A 13,871-nucleotide genomic window follows, 5' to 3' on the forward strand; every position below is an offset into this window, starting at 1 on the left:
CAGAAGTGCCCCTTCCCCCCGTGGAAGCCCATCTCGAAACGCGCCTCCCAGAGACAGGTGCAAGCGCCCAGACGGCACCAGCACCCCGCCCGCCTCCCCCCGGCCACCGGCCGCCGCCCGGAGGGCCCCGCCGCACCCAGAGCGGGAGATTCCCGCGCCCCTGGGGGGACAGGATTCATCTGGCCGGTTAATTCCGCCCCCGCAAAGAGGTGTGGGGGGGAGGTGCCTGCGCGTTGCCATGGGTGCCCGAGCAGCACCCACAAAGTTGCGGGAGAGAGGCGGGGAGAAGGGGGCCGGGCGGTGCGGGGAGCCCCCGCCCGCCGGGGCTGAGTGGCCGCTCGGCGCCGCGCCGGGAGCCCCGGGGCTGGCCGATCCCGCGGCGGCGGCTGTTGAGCTCACCTGCCGGCGGCGGGAGGGGGTAAAGGACGAACTTTACACTTGGCCGGGGCGGGCAGGGAGCGCGTGGATGCCGCCGTCCCTCGGCGCTGACTCGCGGCCCGCGGCACGCTGTGGGGCGGCCGCTGCCAGGGGAGCGCGGGGCGCTGCCGCGCCGCTTCCTCCTCCGCCGCCGCCGCCGGCCATGGTGCGTGTGGGGCGCGGGGCTCAGCCCGGCCCCTGAGAGCGGCGCCTCGCCCTCGCCCTCCCCCTTCCCCCGTCTGCCGCCGCCGCCGTCCTCCCCGCGCCCCCGACCGCCTCCTCCCGCCTCTCTGCTTCGCCGCCGCCGACCTGAGGCGCTGGGCATCGGCTTCTCTCCGCGCTGCAGCCCACCCGGCATGGAGCCGTCCGCTGGGACCTGCCGGGAGTGAGTGAGTGAGTGAGTGAGCGAGTGATCCCCGCGTTCGGAGCGACCTGCTGGCCGCCCCCTCGGCGCCCGCGCTTGCTCCGATGGAGCCGGACGAGACGCCGCTCGCCCCCCCGAAGACCATGCTGCTGATGCTGAGGAAAGTTCGCAAGAGGCGGGAGATGCTGCTGCAGCAGCTGGGCTTCATCTGCGCCATCCTCTTCTTCGTCTGGTGCATGTCCAGCCTGCTCTCCCGACTGGGTGAGTGGCTGTGGCGGCGGAACCGGCGGACCCCGGGAGGGCGACCCGGGGGCAGCCGCCCCGGGAGCAGCCGGGGGTCGGCGGTGTCAAGCGCTCGCGGCTGTTGCCGATTTGAGTTTCTCGGTGGAAATACCCCGGCGGGCGGGCGAGGCCGGGGAGCAGAGCGGGCCCCTCAGGAGAAGCCCCCGCGCCGCGCGGGTGCGTGGCCGCAGCCCCGGGCAGAGGGGGCAGCGACGTCCAGGGACTTCCCGGCTGCGAGTCCGCCCGCCACTCGGGGGGCTTCAGGTCGGGGATCGACGGGGAACCACGGGGCAGCTGCGAGCCTGGGAACGGCCCCGAAGTCGTTTTCCCCCGCCGCTGCCTTAGGGCTGATTCCTCTCCAGCCGCCTGTGGTCCCCTCTGCAACTTGGGGCCACCTTTCATTTTTATCCTTAGGTTGTAAACCTCCATCAGCTGCTACTGCTTCTTTTCTCCATCTTTTCCATTCCTCCCCCCCCCAAATTACAGTGTGGATTTGACAGAAAATTCTGTATTTTAGGCAAGGAGCAGTGCTAATCTCAGGTTTTATAGAGAGTGTTGCATCCTCTGTGCAAGTGCCGTCTTGGTAAACTGATGCATTTTATAATTAACCACATCATTCCCTTTCGTGGGTTTTTTTCCCGCCTGCTGGCACAGTTTGGGCTGCAAGTGTGCAGCTTCAGGCCCTCTTCCTGCAATAACGCTTTGCATCCCTCAGATACGAAGTCTGAGGTTGCTGGGGCAGCACATGGGTCTCTAGGTAGGACTGCCAACAGTCCTTGAGGAATTAAGAACAAAATCAAACTAAGCCCAGGTCCTACGTCCACATTTAATATAAGAAAATCAGACTTCAGCAGAATGTATGCTTTAGGGAAGAAAAATCTGGTGGAACTTGTCATACTTTCTGACGCTCTTGTGCTCAAATTATTGCCTGGGTTGTTTAAGATATATCTAGGATGGCAACAAGCCATCCATATAAGAATTCAGTGTCTTAGACCATATTACCATATTGCTCATCTTAGAACTTTAAATTTTTTTAAAATTGTGGTTTTAGAGTATACTGTTGCTTTCTTTATTTAGAACTGTTTGTCATGCCTATGCTTTTTTTTTTTTTTCCTTGCATCGGCTATTTATTTTCATAAATTTACTGGTTTGTGAAATCAAGTAATTGGGGTATGATTATGTTTATGTAGTTTGAGGGGTCTTTTTTTGCTACAGATTAACAGTTTTCCAGAACTTCTTTAGGTTTACATGAAAAATGTCATGACTAATGAAAGTTTTTAATCTCCTGGGTTATCAGCTAAATCTCTCATAACCTAATTTTTGATGGTATGCTGCATCAGGTATTTTTTTTTCAGCTGGCTAATTTGCAGTAGATTGTATCCATAAACACTGACCATCTGTTCTCTATGTTTCTTATAATTGTGGCATCAGAATATTTTAGCAAATATTCTAGCCAAACTAACTTTCAAGATTTTTTTGCAAGAGTCATTGTAACAAAACACAAGCATTATGTGATGACTGAATTTAAGCTCCAAGATCAGCCGTGGAAGAAGTTTTGTTATTATAATATGTTCATTTGAAATGGATAAGGTTGAGATGGAAGTGATTTAATTAAGAGGTTCTATTCTTCCTTTGATTATTATAATTGCATACTCTGCATTATCACAAGTGCTCCTTCTGTACTCTATTCAGCAGATTCTATTGAGAATGCTTCTGGAATACGAGTTTAGGCAAAAGCTCCATTGGCTTCTAAAGAAGTTTGTTTTTCTTAAAGCTTGTGGGAATTCACAGTACAGTTATTTTCCATTTTCTTTGACAAGTTATTTTAGGGATTGGTATTATCAAGTATACCCAACACTGAAAAGATCAGCCCCTAGACTCAGAATAAACCAAAATGTAACTGGAACATGTCCATATGCATTTTTGTTTTTTGAGAAATCAGTAATGTAGTATGTGCAAGTGCAGATGACTAAATGGAAGTGTGATTGTTGCTCATGTCAGCATAGCTGGGTTGGTTTCATCTACTGGAACTGTTAAGTGTTGAGTTTCACAGGTGCAGGCTTCAGCAGTTGCTTGCTGCAGAATATTTTCCCGTTGTGGGTCACAGCCAGGTATGCTGATAGCCGGAACATGTGAACAGCTCTTATACTGCAGTAGCTAGTTTCATGTCTCTAGGAGCACCTACTGTAAGTATGTTGGCACATGCCCCAGTCACATATGATTTTGCTGCATTCACGTACTGATGGTCAGTCCGTGCTCCATGCGAGTGAGGTGACATAGTCCAGTTAAGATGATGCATGAAAAAATTAGTGACAGTGCGCATAACCTCTTTCTATTTAATATAGGCCGAGAATCAACTGTTGTAGACAGACGTGCTTCGTCAGAAATGTGGAGGAATAGAAGGTTGATGGCATCACCTAATGGGACACATGAAGAAAAGAACTGTACAGAACCAGGTAAGATGGGGAGACTTTGCCATGTCTTACAAGCTCTCGAGATGTAGTTCATAGTGCCGTGATGTATTAGAGTAAATGTAAAAGTGTCAAACATGAAAAAGAAGCAGGACTATTCTGTGTAGAAATAAGGTTTATTGTGCCATATAATGCCATGACTTTATCAAACGTAAAAGTTAATGTTCAGATATAAGGATGTTTTGGGTTCATTATGAAACTTGTACTGACGATTTGGTTTCTCTAATTTTATTTCTTTTGGTGATTATTCCTATCTAGCTGATATGTGTATATTGTACTGCTAAATGAGAGGTGTCCTCTTCTTGAAACTATGGGGAGCTAAACATGCAGTGTTTGAGATACCATCTGAGCACAGTAATTTGTGTTCATTACCATTATATATTTAATCATGTTTTGCTAGTTTAATGATAAACGGTGTATTCAGAGTAGGAATTTATATTGTGTGGAGGGGGATGATGAGGTAAGTAATATGGAAACCCTGGAATTCATTTTACTTCAGGATATCTAGCCTAGCCAGGCAGTAATAATTGATTGAGGGCAGGGATAGATGACGCATTTTAATATCAGTGTTAGTCCACAATGCTTTCATTTTCCCATCTGTCTTTCCAGTGTGTATTTCCTTTCTCTCTCTCCTTGCCTCTCTGTGGTTTACAGTGTGTGGGAGATGAGACATTTTGCCAATGGCACTAGCCAAATTAATTTAAAGTTCAGATTTTTATTTTTTTTTTAAATATGACTCTCTGATCAAGTCCTTATTGACAGCCGAATCTGTGCCTTCTTGCTAACAGTGACAGCATGACTTTTGGAATACTGTCAGCCCCAGAAGAAGTTTGAAGAGTTTGGAGCAGTAGCTCAGCTCCTTCCATTCCTTTAAAATTGTAAGAACAATTGGAATTAAAAAGTACAGTCCAGTCATTTTGATATGTTTTCTGAAATTTGGGTCATTGAAGTGTACTTTTCTCTGTAAGCACAAGAGCTGGTCACAAGAGAGGCCCCAATATGCCTTAGGATGCTGAGGTTTTAAGAAAAATATTGTAAGATTTGCATTAATTAAGTGATTTCTAGTCACACTACTGGAGTTATCCGCTCTTTTTAAAGGTGTTTCTTCTGTTAGAACATAGATTTACAGATCAAATCTGTCACAGGATTGCAATTGTAGCATTTTTTTAGTCACTTCCTGTTATTCTACAGTTATGTACAACTTATCTCTGTGTATCTTCTGCAGCTGAAGGGGGGATTTAGATGCTGCAAGAGTGGCTAGATGTAAGATATCTGCAAATAAAGAGAGCTGAAAATATCTGAAATTTATGTTTGTTGGATCCGAATGGGTCTATAAGATCCCATGGTTGTTACTGCTCAGTAAAAATTTTCTGCTTCTTCAGATTTGGTTGGGTTTTGGGGTTTTTTCCTGGTGGGTTTTTTTGTTTATTTGTTTTTCTCCTCCAGTAGCCAAAGATTGAGATTTGCCTGTATTGAGAAGAAGGTACAATGACCTAAAACCTATCCTAAAAAAGGAGCAAGTAGCATAGCTCATTTCCATGGGAATGTAGCTTGTGTAACCCCATGACTACATCTGGAAAAAGTAGTCCCAGGAAAGGTCATGAGACTTGATCAAGATTGCATAGAAAATTGGTGAGAGAGTGTGGATTCTCAGTTGGAATATGCAAGCTTTCAGTCACATACTTATCCCAGTGTAGTGAAAATCTCAGGAATGTGCTGTCAAACACTTTAAATGGCTGGACTTTATTTCTGGGTTGGGATTTTTGGTTTTTCACTCTGTTTTTTAAACCTTAAGAACAGATAGTTAATATGTATCTATGTTGTATGAATACGTGCTCTCTGTAGGCTCCTTTATGAGAAGTACTTACTTGTACTTGTGTCATTTCTGTATCTGCTGTAAGACTAGGGGCCGTACAAACACATGGGTGTGTATATGGTATATAGCAGTTTTCTTATGTTATGTGGATGTTTTTCTGTGTGTGTTTAGGATACAAGAACTTCATAATACCTTTGGAAATGCCAGTTCTTGCTGAGAGCCTGTTAATCCTTTGTGTCATTGCAGTGCTATTGCTGTGCTCCCTCTTTATTAGCTTCCCACACAAGTCTGTAGCTTTACTTCCCTTTTCCTAAAGGCTTTCAACAAAGTTAATTTATTTACCACTTCACCCCCTTTTTCTTACATGCAAATAAAAAAAAAATCCCAAGTTGTCAGAAATTGCAGCTATAGAAGTTTGTAAGACCGTGAGATCCTTGCAGTTTACAACAATGGTAAGAAAGGCTCACCCTTGGTAATATATCTTGGGAGAAAAACCTCTATAAGCTTCTAGAAGTAATGTTAGAAGCTTGTGGAAGCTGCTATCTGCTAGAAGCTCACATGGCTTACACTGAGATTGTGTAATTTACTGAAGTAGATTTTTTTGTATTGTGTTCTTTTGGAAACATTATTAATGCTTCTGGGGCCATTGTATCAGAACAGAAAAAACGTTGAAGTCTTGGAAATGCTGCTTTAAAAAAGAACCCTGAGGCTTTGACAAAGGAAAGGAAAATATATATGTGTGTGTGTGTGTGTGTGTGTGTGTGTATGTGTGTGTATATATATATATATATAAGTAGAGGAGAAAAGGTTTTCTAACATTTCGGGGTTAGAGAGAGTGATATTCATGAATATCTTAAGAGGTGCTACACATTTTTCCTGATAGTAACTATTCTGCAGTCATAAGAAGCTACAGGATACTACCTATCCTGTAACAGCAGCAAAGGGGCTGTAGGTCAGCTGCAGGAAGGAGGTGGAGCATTTGTGAGAATGAAGTTCTAGTCTGGACTAAAATCCTCGCCAAAGTTAATGGGTTGTGTAGCATTTTTCCATTAAAGATCCCTCCTGTCTTGAAACTTCCCCTTTGTTGGAATCTCCTCTGCCATGAGAAGATACAAGTCTTTATATTGTCCTGAAGCCATGCTGGAGGGTTTATAGATTGTATGTAGAAGACTCAGCTTCGAAAATTCTGTGAGATTTTTGAATTATGGGATTTTTGAATTATGAATTTTATGCTTATTTCATGTTGAGTAAATTCCTGGATGGCTGCTGTGGGTATCCCTCTTTGAAGGAAACCAAGCTACCTTTCCTTCATGGCTCTGAAAACTTTTCCTGTGTAAATGTCTGTGGGAGGAGGGGTTGATCTGACCCTCACTTAAAGCAGAACTATCAGAAAGGGAGAGTAGTTGTCTCTAGCATCTTAACAGATCTCATTAGTTTGCAAAACCAATTTTTTTGCCTTATCCAAGCTCTTACTTCCATCTGCCATCGGCTTGCTAGCTTGCAGTGCCATCTGCCCAGCAAGTCTGATTTATAGCTTCTCTGCTCCAATGGCTCGCCTCTTGTTTCACAGTGTTCCATGTCTCTATGTCCTCCAGAACTCTGAGTAACGTTTGCAGAGCAATTACAAGCTGGGGTGACTGGGTGATGCGATGTTTCTGACTGTGTGACTCCACTCCACTTGTGTTAAAGCAACTGATCTGGACTTCCTTCTGTTGCGAATATTTTCAAGTAATCCGTGTATACAGTACAAAGAATATTTAAACTATTTGCTGTGAATTAGAAATGTATTGGAATATATTTCCATTGGTCTTCTGATGCTAGTCAGAGAGCTGCCTTGAAAGTGAAAGCGTCAGTGGGGTTTTCTGTCCAGCAGTTTGTCAGTCATGGACAGTTCATGAGCTATACTGATTTTAAATAGCTGGGGATTTGGTTCAAGTGTGCTCCTCCCACTGTTATCAGTGGGTAAAGATGAATTGTGGGTTGGGGGAAAGGCAGGGGTTAGTACTTCTTTCTGAGGCATTTTGCCTTTTTACTTTTAGACTTAAAACACACATTCTAGCAATGCTTTTTGTTCTTGCATTGAGAGAGAAAGAATCAGTCTTCTACAGTGAAATAAAATGAGTTTCCCAGCAGCATATGTATAACTGAGTTCTGAGTCAGTATCAAAAGTCATTAAGTCTGTGTATATTTTACACTGTTAGTTATAACCTTGGGGACTCATGTAGGATGTGATACATTGTAAAGAAACTACAGTCTTAGACAGTTTTCTTAACATACCATAGAGAGTACAAGAGCCTGTTACTTTTTCTACAAAAATCAATGATGGTGTTCTCACAATCAATGATGGTGTAGAGGAGACAGAACTGTCTCTTCAGAATAATTTTCCAAAAGGATAGAAAAAGCTATTTCTTGTACGTTTGTAGTAAAGACACTATAGGAAGCATTGATTTCCATCAAGTTTATTTAACAAACGCAGTGCTTAGTTAAATATATCATTCTCAATATGCTGGATTGATGTATCCTCTTTTTCTTAATCTTTATAGAAACCTTAATATATAAGATTATAAATTTTCTGTGATAAATGCTGATTTAAACATTCTTTTGGTGGTGGTGGAATATGTCATTTTTTGCTGATGTAAATTCTCTTTAAGCAATGTGATAATATGTATTTCTTTTAAACAATGTGCTTGTGATCTTCTCCAGATTAAACTTCTGTTTTTTAACAGGGATAAATGCCTTAGACCCCCACTTTTGAGGAGGTGGTATGAATAATTTCACTCTAACCCTTTGTTTCATGAACAGTCTAAACTGGTAAACTCAGCATGACCTGCAGGTTCTCTTACTATACATACATACAGTACCTAGCACAGAAGGACTGTGGTCTTGTTGAGGTAATGCAGATACTGTGTTATGTTATTCACAAGTATTTCCCCCTAGCCTTTTAGTCAGATTGCTGTATGCCTTGATGCATAGAAAATGTGCAGCTGTTGTAGCATGATAGATTTATTGATAGTGCATACATTCTGACTTAAAAATGTTTCTCTACTCCAATGTCTTATGCCCCTAAAGACCAGGAAGCCTTATCCTGTTCTTGTGTTGGTCTAAAAGGAAATGAAAATGAGAAAAAGTTTAAGAAAAAATTTCTTAGTTCCTTTATGCATATGGTATTCACGTAACATATAGGTGCAGTGTCCAGTGAATAGGCACAGATGCCCATTTATGTAGTGGAAAGACTTACTAACCGTCTAGCATGTAGCTTACTTCTGTAGCCACTTGGCATATGCTTGTGGGGTTTTGTTGGTTTTAGGTTGTTCCTTGCTGGCTCCCCCCCTCTGCCCTGCTGTCTCTGGACTCACTCTTGTCCATGTAGGTGCTGAGCAGTAAACTTAATTCATTGTGATCTCACTTGGATGGTTTCTGTTTCCTGGGGGAGATAGATGTGTGACAATTTAGAACCACTTTTAGTGGACTAGTTGAGAGCAAATAACAAATGTTTAATGGCAAGCTTTTCTTGTGTGGTTCCCAAGGTCTCTTAATCAGAATTCACACCTAGATTTAGCTTGAACTTCTGACACACTTCTCCTGGCTTATTGATGTGGGTATTAAAACAGTTGGCAGGTAGATGTCATTGAAGTTAATTGGGAAAAGTGTTTTGCTTATTTTTTTGTGAACCAGTTTAGGAAATGTGCTTTGTTTGAAGCTAGAATTTAACAAGTAACCAGCTCTCGGAGCTGTTCACTTTCTAGCAGTGTATTAATACTGGCATCCAAAATAGTAGAAAGAAAGGAGACAAACATCCCTGTGCTTCGGCTCAACCTGCCAGCAGCATCCCCTGGAGAGCTGAGAACAGAATATGAACTCCAGGGTAATTTATCCATTTCCCCAGGTCTAGGTGCCAAGTTTGCAGGAAGTAGTTTGTGTCTGACTAAATGCCATTTAGAGATGTAGTAAACAAGGACAAATGAAACAAAAATATGTACTGTTTAATATATTACTATATGTTCCTCAACCTAATAAAAATGTTACTCGACATAATCTTTATTTGATATGACTCAGATTTATTTATAGTTGGTATTGGTCCTGTTGAAGCACACTGTGGATAAAAACTTTTCCAAGCTAAATCTTTGCTCTGGAACTGAGAAACAGGCTTGTAACAAAAATCAGAATTTCTAAAATATAGCAACTTCGGAACCAAATCTAGTGTCTGTGGATACAGGCCCTTACTTTCTTTCAGTGGAACAAAACACCCAGGTTGAATGCACTGGAGTGCTAGACTAAGATCTAAAGTTTCCCATATTAGCCCATATCTAATATATAGATGTGTGCCTGTATTTCAAACTATATTATCTAAGCATTTCTCAAATGTTAATGTAGTAATAGTGCAACATCTCTTTTTCTGTGACTGCAGACAACTCAGGCACACAGCAGCCGTGTAAATTAGTGACCTGAACTCAAAGAGAAAATATGTGGTAGAACAAAGAATAAAATCCAGATACCTCAGTCCTGATCTAGGCTTCTGCAAAGATAATGTTTGAACAGAAGTTTGGGCTCATACGACCTCCCTGAGTTTCCATCCAATCTGAGTTTCCTGTGATCTGGTATGGAAACCAAATGAGTTACATTTTGCTCAGGATATCTTTGAAATACTGAACTGGGAATTTCAAAATCAAAGTTCATGTGACTTGGGCATGCAGATCTCCATGGTATTGCTGACTGTCTCATCCTTTATGTGGAATAATGTGTGTGTATTTAGATCTGTTCTTCGCTAGTATGACCATGCAGGTAGACCTTTTTGTGTGGAAATCTGCTTTGTTTTCCACTCAGAAAATTGTGCTGTTGGTATAAAAGCTGTGTTTAAATTTACCCATCCTTATGCATGGCAATTTAATTTTCAGTCCTTGATTTTTACCTTATTGTCTGTGATGTGTCACTGTGTACTGCAATTGAGACAGAAAATGCTGCTGTCTTGCTTTGTGTCATTCAGATTGTTACCACACCTCTCTTTACTGATGTGGGAAGTGGGTGGAAAAGGCATTGTAGATCAGTCTGTGAGCATTAATCCATACTTTTGGGGTCGGCCTAAGACAGAGTCTTTATGAGGCACTGGATTGTTTGATAAATGTTAAACTTCTGCTTTCATTACTTCATCTCCGTGCTCTCAGTGTCTCATCAGTCCATAGCTTGGACCACCGTTGTGGAGGATTCAGGCAAAACTGGACAGGCACAGAACTGGGCTGCAGGGAAGTAGATTGTGAAAAGCACCTGGAGGTAGAAAACTGTCATCAGAAGCTGCAAGAGAGATAGAGAAACTTATGGTTTGGAACTGTGTGGTAGAAAGACTAAGATTATCCAGTGATGGAGCCTGGAGTTGGAGGATGGGTGAAAGGGACACAAAGATATGAGTGAGGGGAGGCTGAATTTGGAAAATGAACTATGGGAGAAGCCTGAGAATATCAGGGCAAAGAGGCAGGCCCTGAGAAGTAGTAAGCAGAAGAAGTGAGAAAAGAGATATGAAAAATCAAAATGTGCTGAGAGATTTTGTTTTGATTGGGCAAGGAATCTAGAACAAAAATCAGAGTCTCTAAAAAGGGCATGAGATACAAAAGAGCTACCTTTCAGCCTTGTGTTTGACACATAAAAGTGGAAGCATTCACAATTTATATCCATACTTTGACTATTTTTTTTTTTTTTTAGCATGGATTTGTTATCAACAGATAACATTTTCAGAGCTTGTACTAATGATACCATCTAGATATAGCACAACTTACCAAAACCAGACCCTCCTGAACCTCAACTCTGTCTCTGAATCGCAATGTTTGTTTTGGGGGTCAAAATGACTGATTTAAAAATACACTTAGGCAAAGTGTGCAATTTAATTACAGTAAATTAATTTTAAGCTTTGTTCTGCTAATATTTCTGATAATGCTCATAATTGTTTTTTCAGAAGTTACAAAATTTTATTATACAAATCTATTACTGTATTTGTTAACGCTAATGACTTTTTACAGAATCGATGTGGTTATCCACCTAGCAGGCTGAAAATATTCCATGAACCTGCTGATAATTAAACTGGCTCATTTCTGTTCTACAGGAAGGCAGGACCTTCAGGCAATAAAGAGTGATGGTTTCCTTTAGTCTTTAAAGTTGGCAGACATTGAAGACATTATAGCAGCAAATATAATAGCCTTAGAAACTGAGTCAAATTCATTCCTGCTGGGACTCTACTGATTAGTTGAAGTACAGCAGAGCAGACACTTCAGGTAGAACACAGGCTATACATGTATATGTGCTCGTTCAATTGTTTTCTTTTTTGCAACATTAAATTAATGGTTTTAATGTTAATGACAGGTGCTGCATTAACATTCTTGAAATGACATTCTCTACCCTTAGTGGGGAACAGTGACGAATGTGCCTTCCTGTGAACAAGAAGATAATTTAGACTACCAGTTCAGTTTCTGTACATGCTTGCTTGTTGGGCTATTCTCAGAGATTGCCAAGAAAGAAGATAATTTAGACTCTACCCGTTCAGTTTCTGTACGTACTTGCTTGTTGGGCTATTCTCAGAGATTGCCAAAACTTGATGAATTATTTTTCCCCTGCATATGATATACTCACTTGTTCAGTGGGTTGGGGGTAATATGACTGGATCTATTGCACAGAGGTATTTAAACCTTTGAATAGCAAGATGTAAATATTCACAGATGGTGGGAAACATTTAAACTTCAGGAATGGTGAAATTAAAATGGATGAAACTCATGTTTAGAAGCTCAAAGAGACTGAAATGGGGAAAATAGATTTTTTTTTTTTTTTTAACTTTACTGCAAATCAGCATATGCTTTGAATTTTGTGAGTTTCTAGCCCAAAACATAGACTCTCAAAGAGAGAGGCATTTGTTCTTTAAAGTTTCTGGGAGATGTCTGTGCTGGTGTACACCGCCTTAACTCCACTATGTCATTAGAGCCGTGACAGTTTACAGCAGCTGAGGTTCTGCCCTACAGATTTGTTGCTGGATGGCAAGATGCTGTTTCTGGTTTAGTTATTTGGTGAAAATCTTCTTTGCTTGATCGTAACTGACTTTTGAGTGTGGAACAGGTACTTCAGATTTGAAGTTAATCATGTTTTTTAATTTGGTATGGGTTTACTATAGTTATTTGGTTGTCCAGGATTGATTAGTAACTGCACCTGATGGGAGAGTTCTTACTTGGAAAGACTATCAGGGATCATCTCCAGAACTGCTTTAATCTGTGGATATTCAGGGCAACTAAGTTTAGTAAGAACTACTTAGGTAATTAAAGGTTGGAGCTGGGCTGCTTTTTCTTCAAGACAACAGACTGGTAAATGGAAATTTGTCAACTTCATTCAATGTTATCTTCTACAGAGCACAGAGTCTGGACCTACCCAACTCAGAGTGTGATTGTCTCATCTGTTATGGGGTTATGACAGCACAAGTAATGTTACTCTTCATGTAGTGTTGGAGGTAGCTAAATTAGCACAAATTGCTTATGTTGAAAGGTGTATTTATAACTATGAAACAATCATGATATCCATTTTGCACTCTGGATTCAAATTTGTTTTAAAGAAAAAAATGCTGACTAAAGAATAATTACATCTCTGCTAAATAATTACTTGTGAAATTCTGTTTACTTACAAACTGGTGAGACAGTTACTACACATAGATGTAGGTACAAGACCAGTTTGCTGCACATATAAGACAGATGTTACATTGGAAAAAGAATGGTTGCCCTGATCATACAAGCATTTGAGTGTCTTAAAAAGTATTTTGCTTCTGTTAGCTCAGTGGCTTTTGAAATTGGTCAGATTTGGTGGAATGCATTAAATTATTTGCAGAATCTTTTGATTTTGTTGACACTTTCAAAATTTGATGTTTTCTCCCCCATTCCAGCCCCTGCAGGGTTGAATGCTAATACAAATGCCACTAGCATTACTATTCTGTGATGAGATTGCAGATGGGATGGGAGTAGTGATGTGTATACAATATGCTGCTTAATGAATAAAATGATCATCTTCAAAACTAGAATTCTTCCCTTCAATCCAGTAGCTGATTCTGTTTGGTTCTTTTATATCGCTGACTCTTAGAGTTAAGCACTGCTATGAAGCTCTGAGGAGAGATTGCACTTCTAGATACTTTTGACAGGGGCCAAGCTGTGGTCTGTGGGTCAATTTTGTCCTTCTCCAAAAGGTTTTCAACTGTAAAAAGCAGTGTATCTGATAACTTGTGGAAGAGATGAGGACCTCCTGAATCCAAAGTGTAGGGTGGAAAATGGCTATGTTGGCCAGTATTGTCTGTGTACCTATCTGTGGTAGGGCATTTAGCCCTGTGACATCTCACTGTGCTCAGGCTGTAGAAGGGAGTGATATCTCATGATTCTGGAGTTCCTACAGACATGACCCTAAACTGACATCTTGACTGATAGTATAAATATCATCTGTTTTGTACAGAAAACTAAGTTCAGTCACTACTAAGCGAAGACATCTTTGTTCATCTTGTTTAGAGTTTTTA

General features: G+C 41.6%; 1 protein-coding gene across 2 annotated transcripts in view; it reads left to right on the forward strand.

Annotated features, from left to right (window-relative positions):
- Positions 1-311: 311 nt before the first annotated feature.
- SLC24A4 (solute carrier family 24 member 4) overlaps positions 312-13,871 on the forward strand; it is a 95,591-nt gene continuing 82,031 nt past the window's right edge. For both annotated transcript variants that reach the window (XM_074909244.1, XM_074909246.1), the window contains exons 1-2: positions 312-1,042; positions 3,409-3,519. In XM_074909244.1, the coding sequence (XP_074765345.1) occupies positions 886-1,042; positions 3,409-3,519 (268 nt within the window). In that variant the 5' untranslated portion in view covers positions 312-885. The remainder of the gene's footprint in view (positions 1,043-3,408; positions 3,520-13,871) is intronic.

Source organism: Athene noctua, chromosome 6, assembly GCF_965140245.1.
Source record: "Athene noctua chromosome 6, bAthNoc1.hap1.1, whole genome shotgun sequence".
NCBI classification, from domain to species: domain Eukaryota; kingdom Metazoa; phylum Chordata; class Aves; order Strigiformes; family Strigidae; genus Athene; species Athene noctua.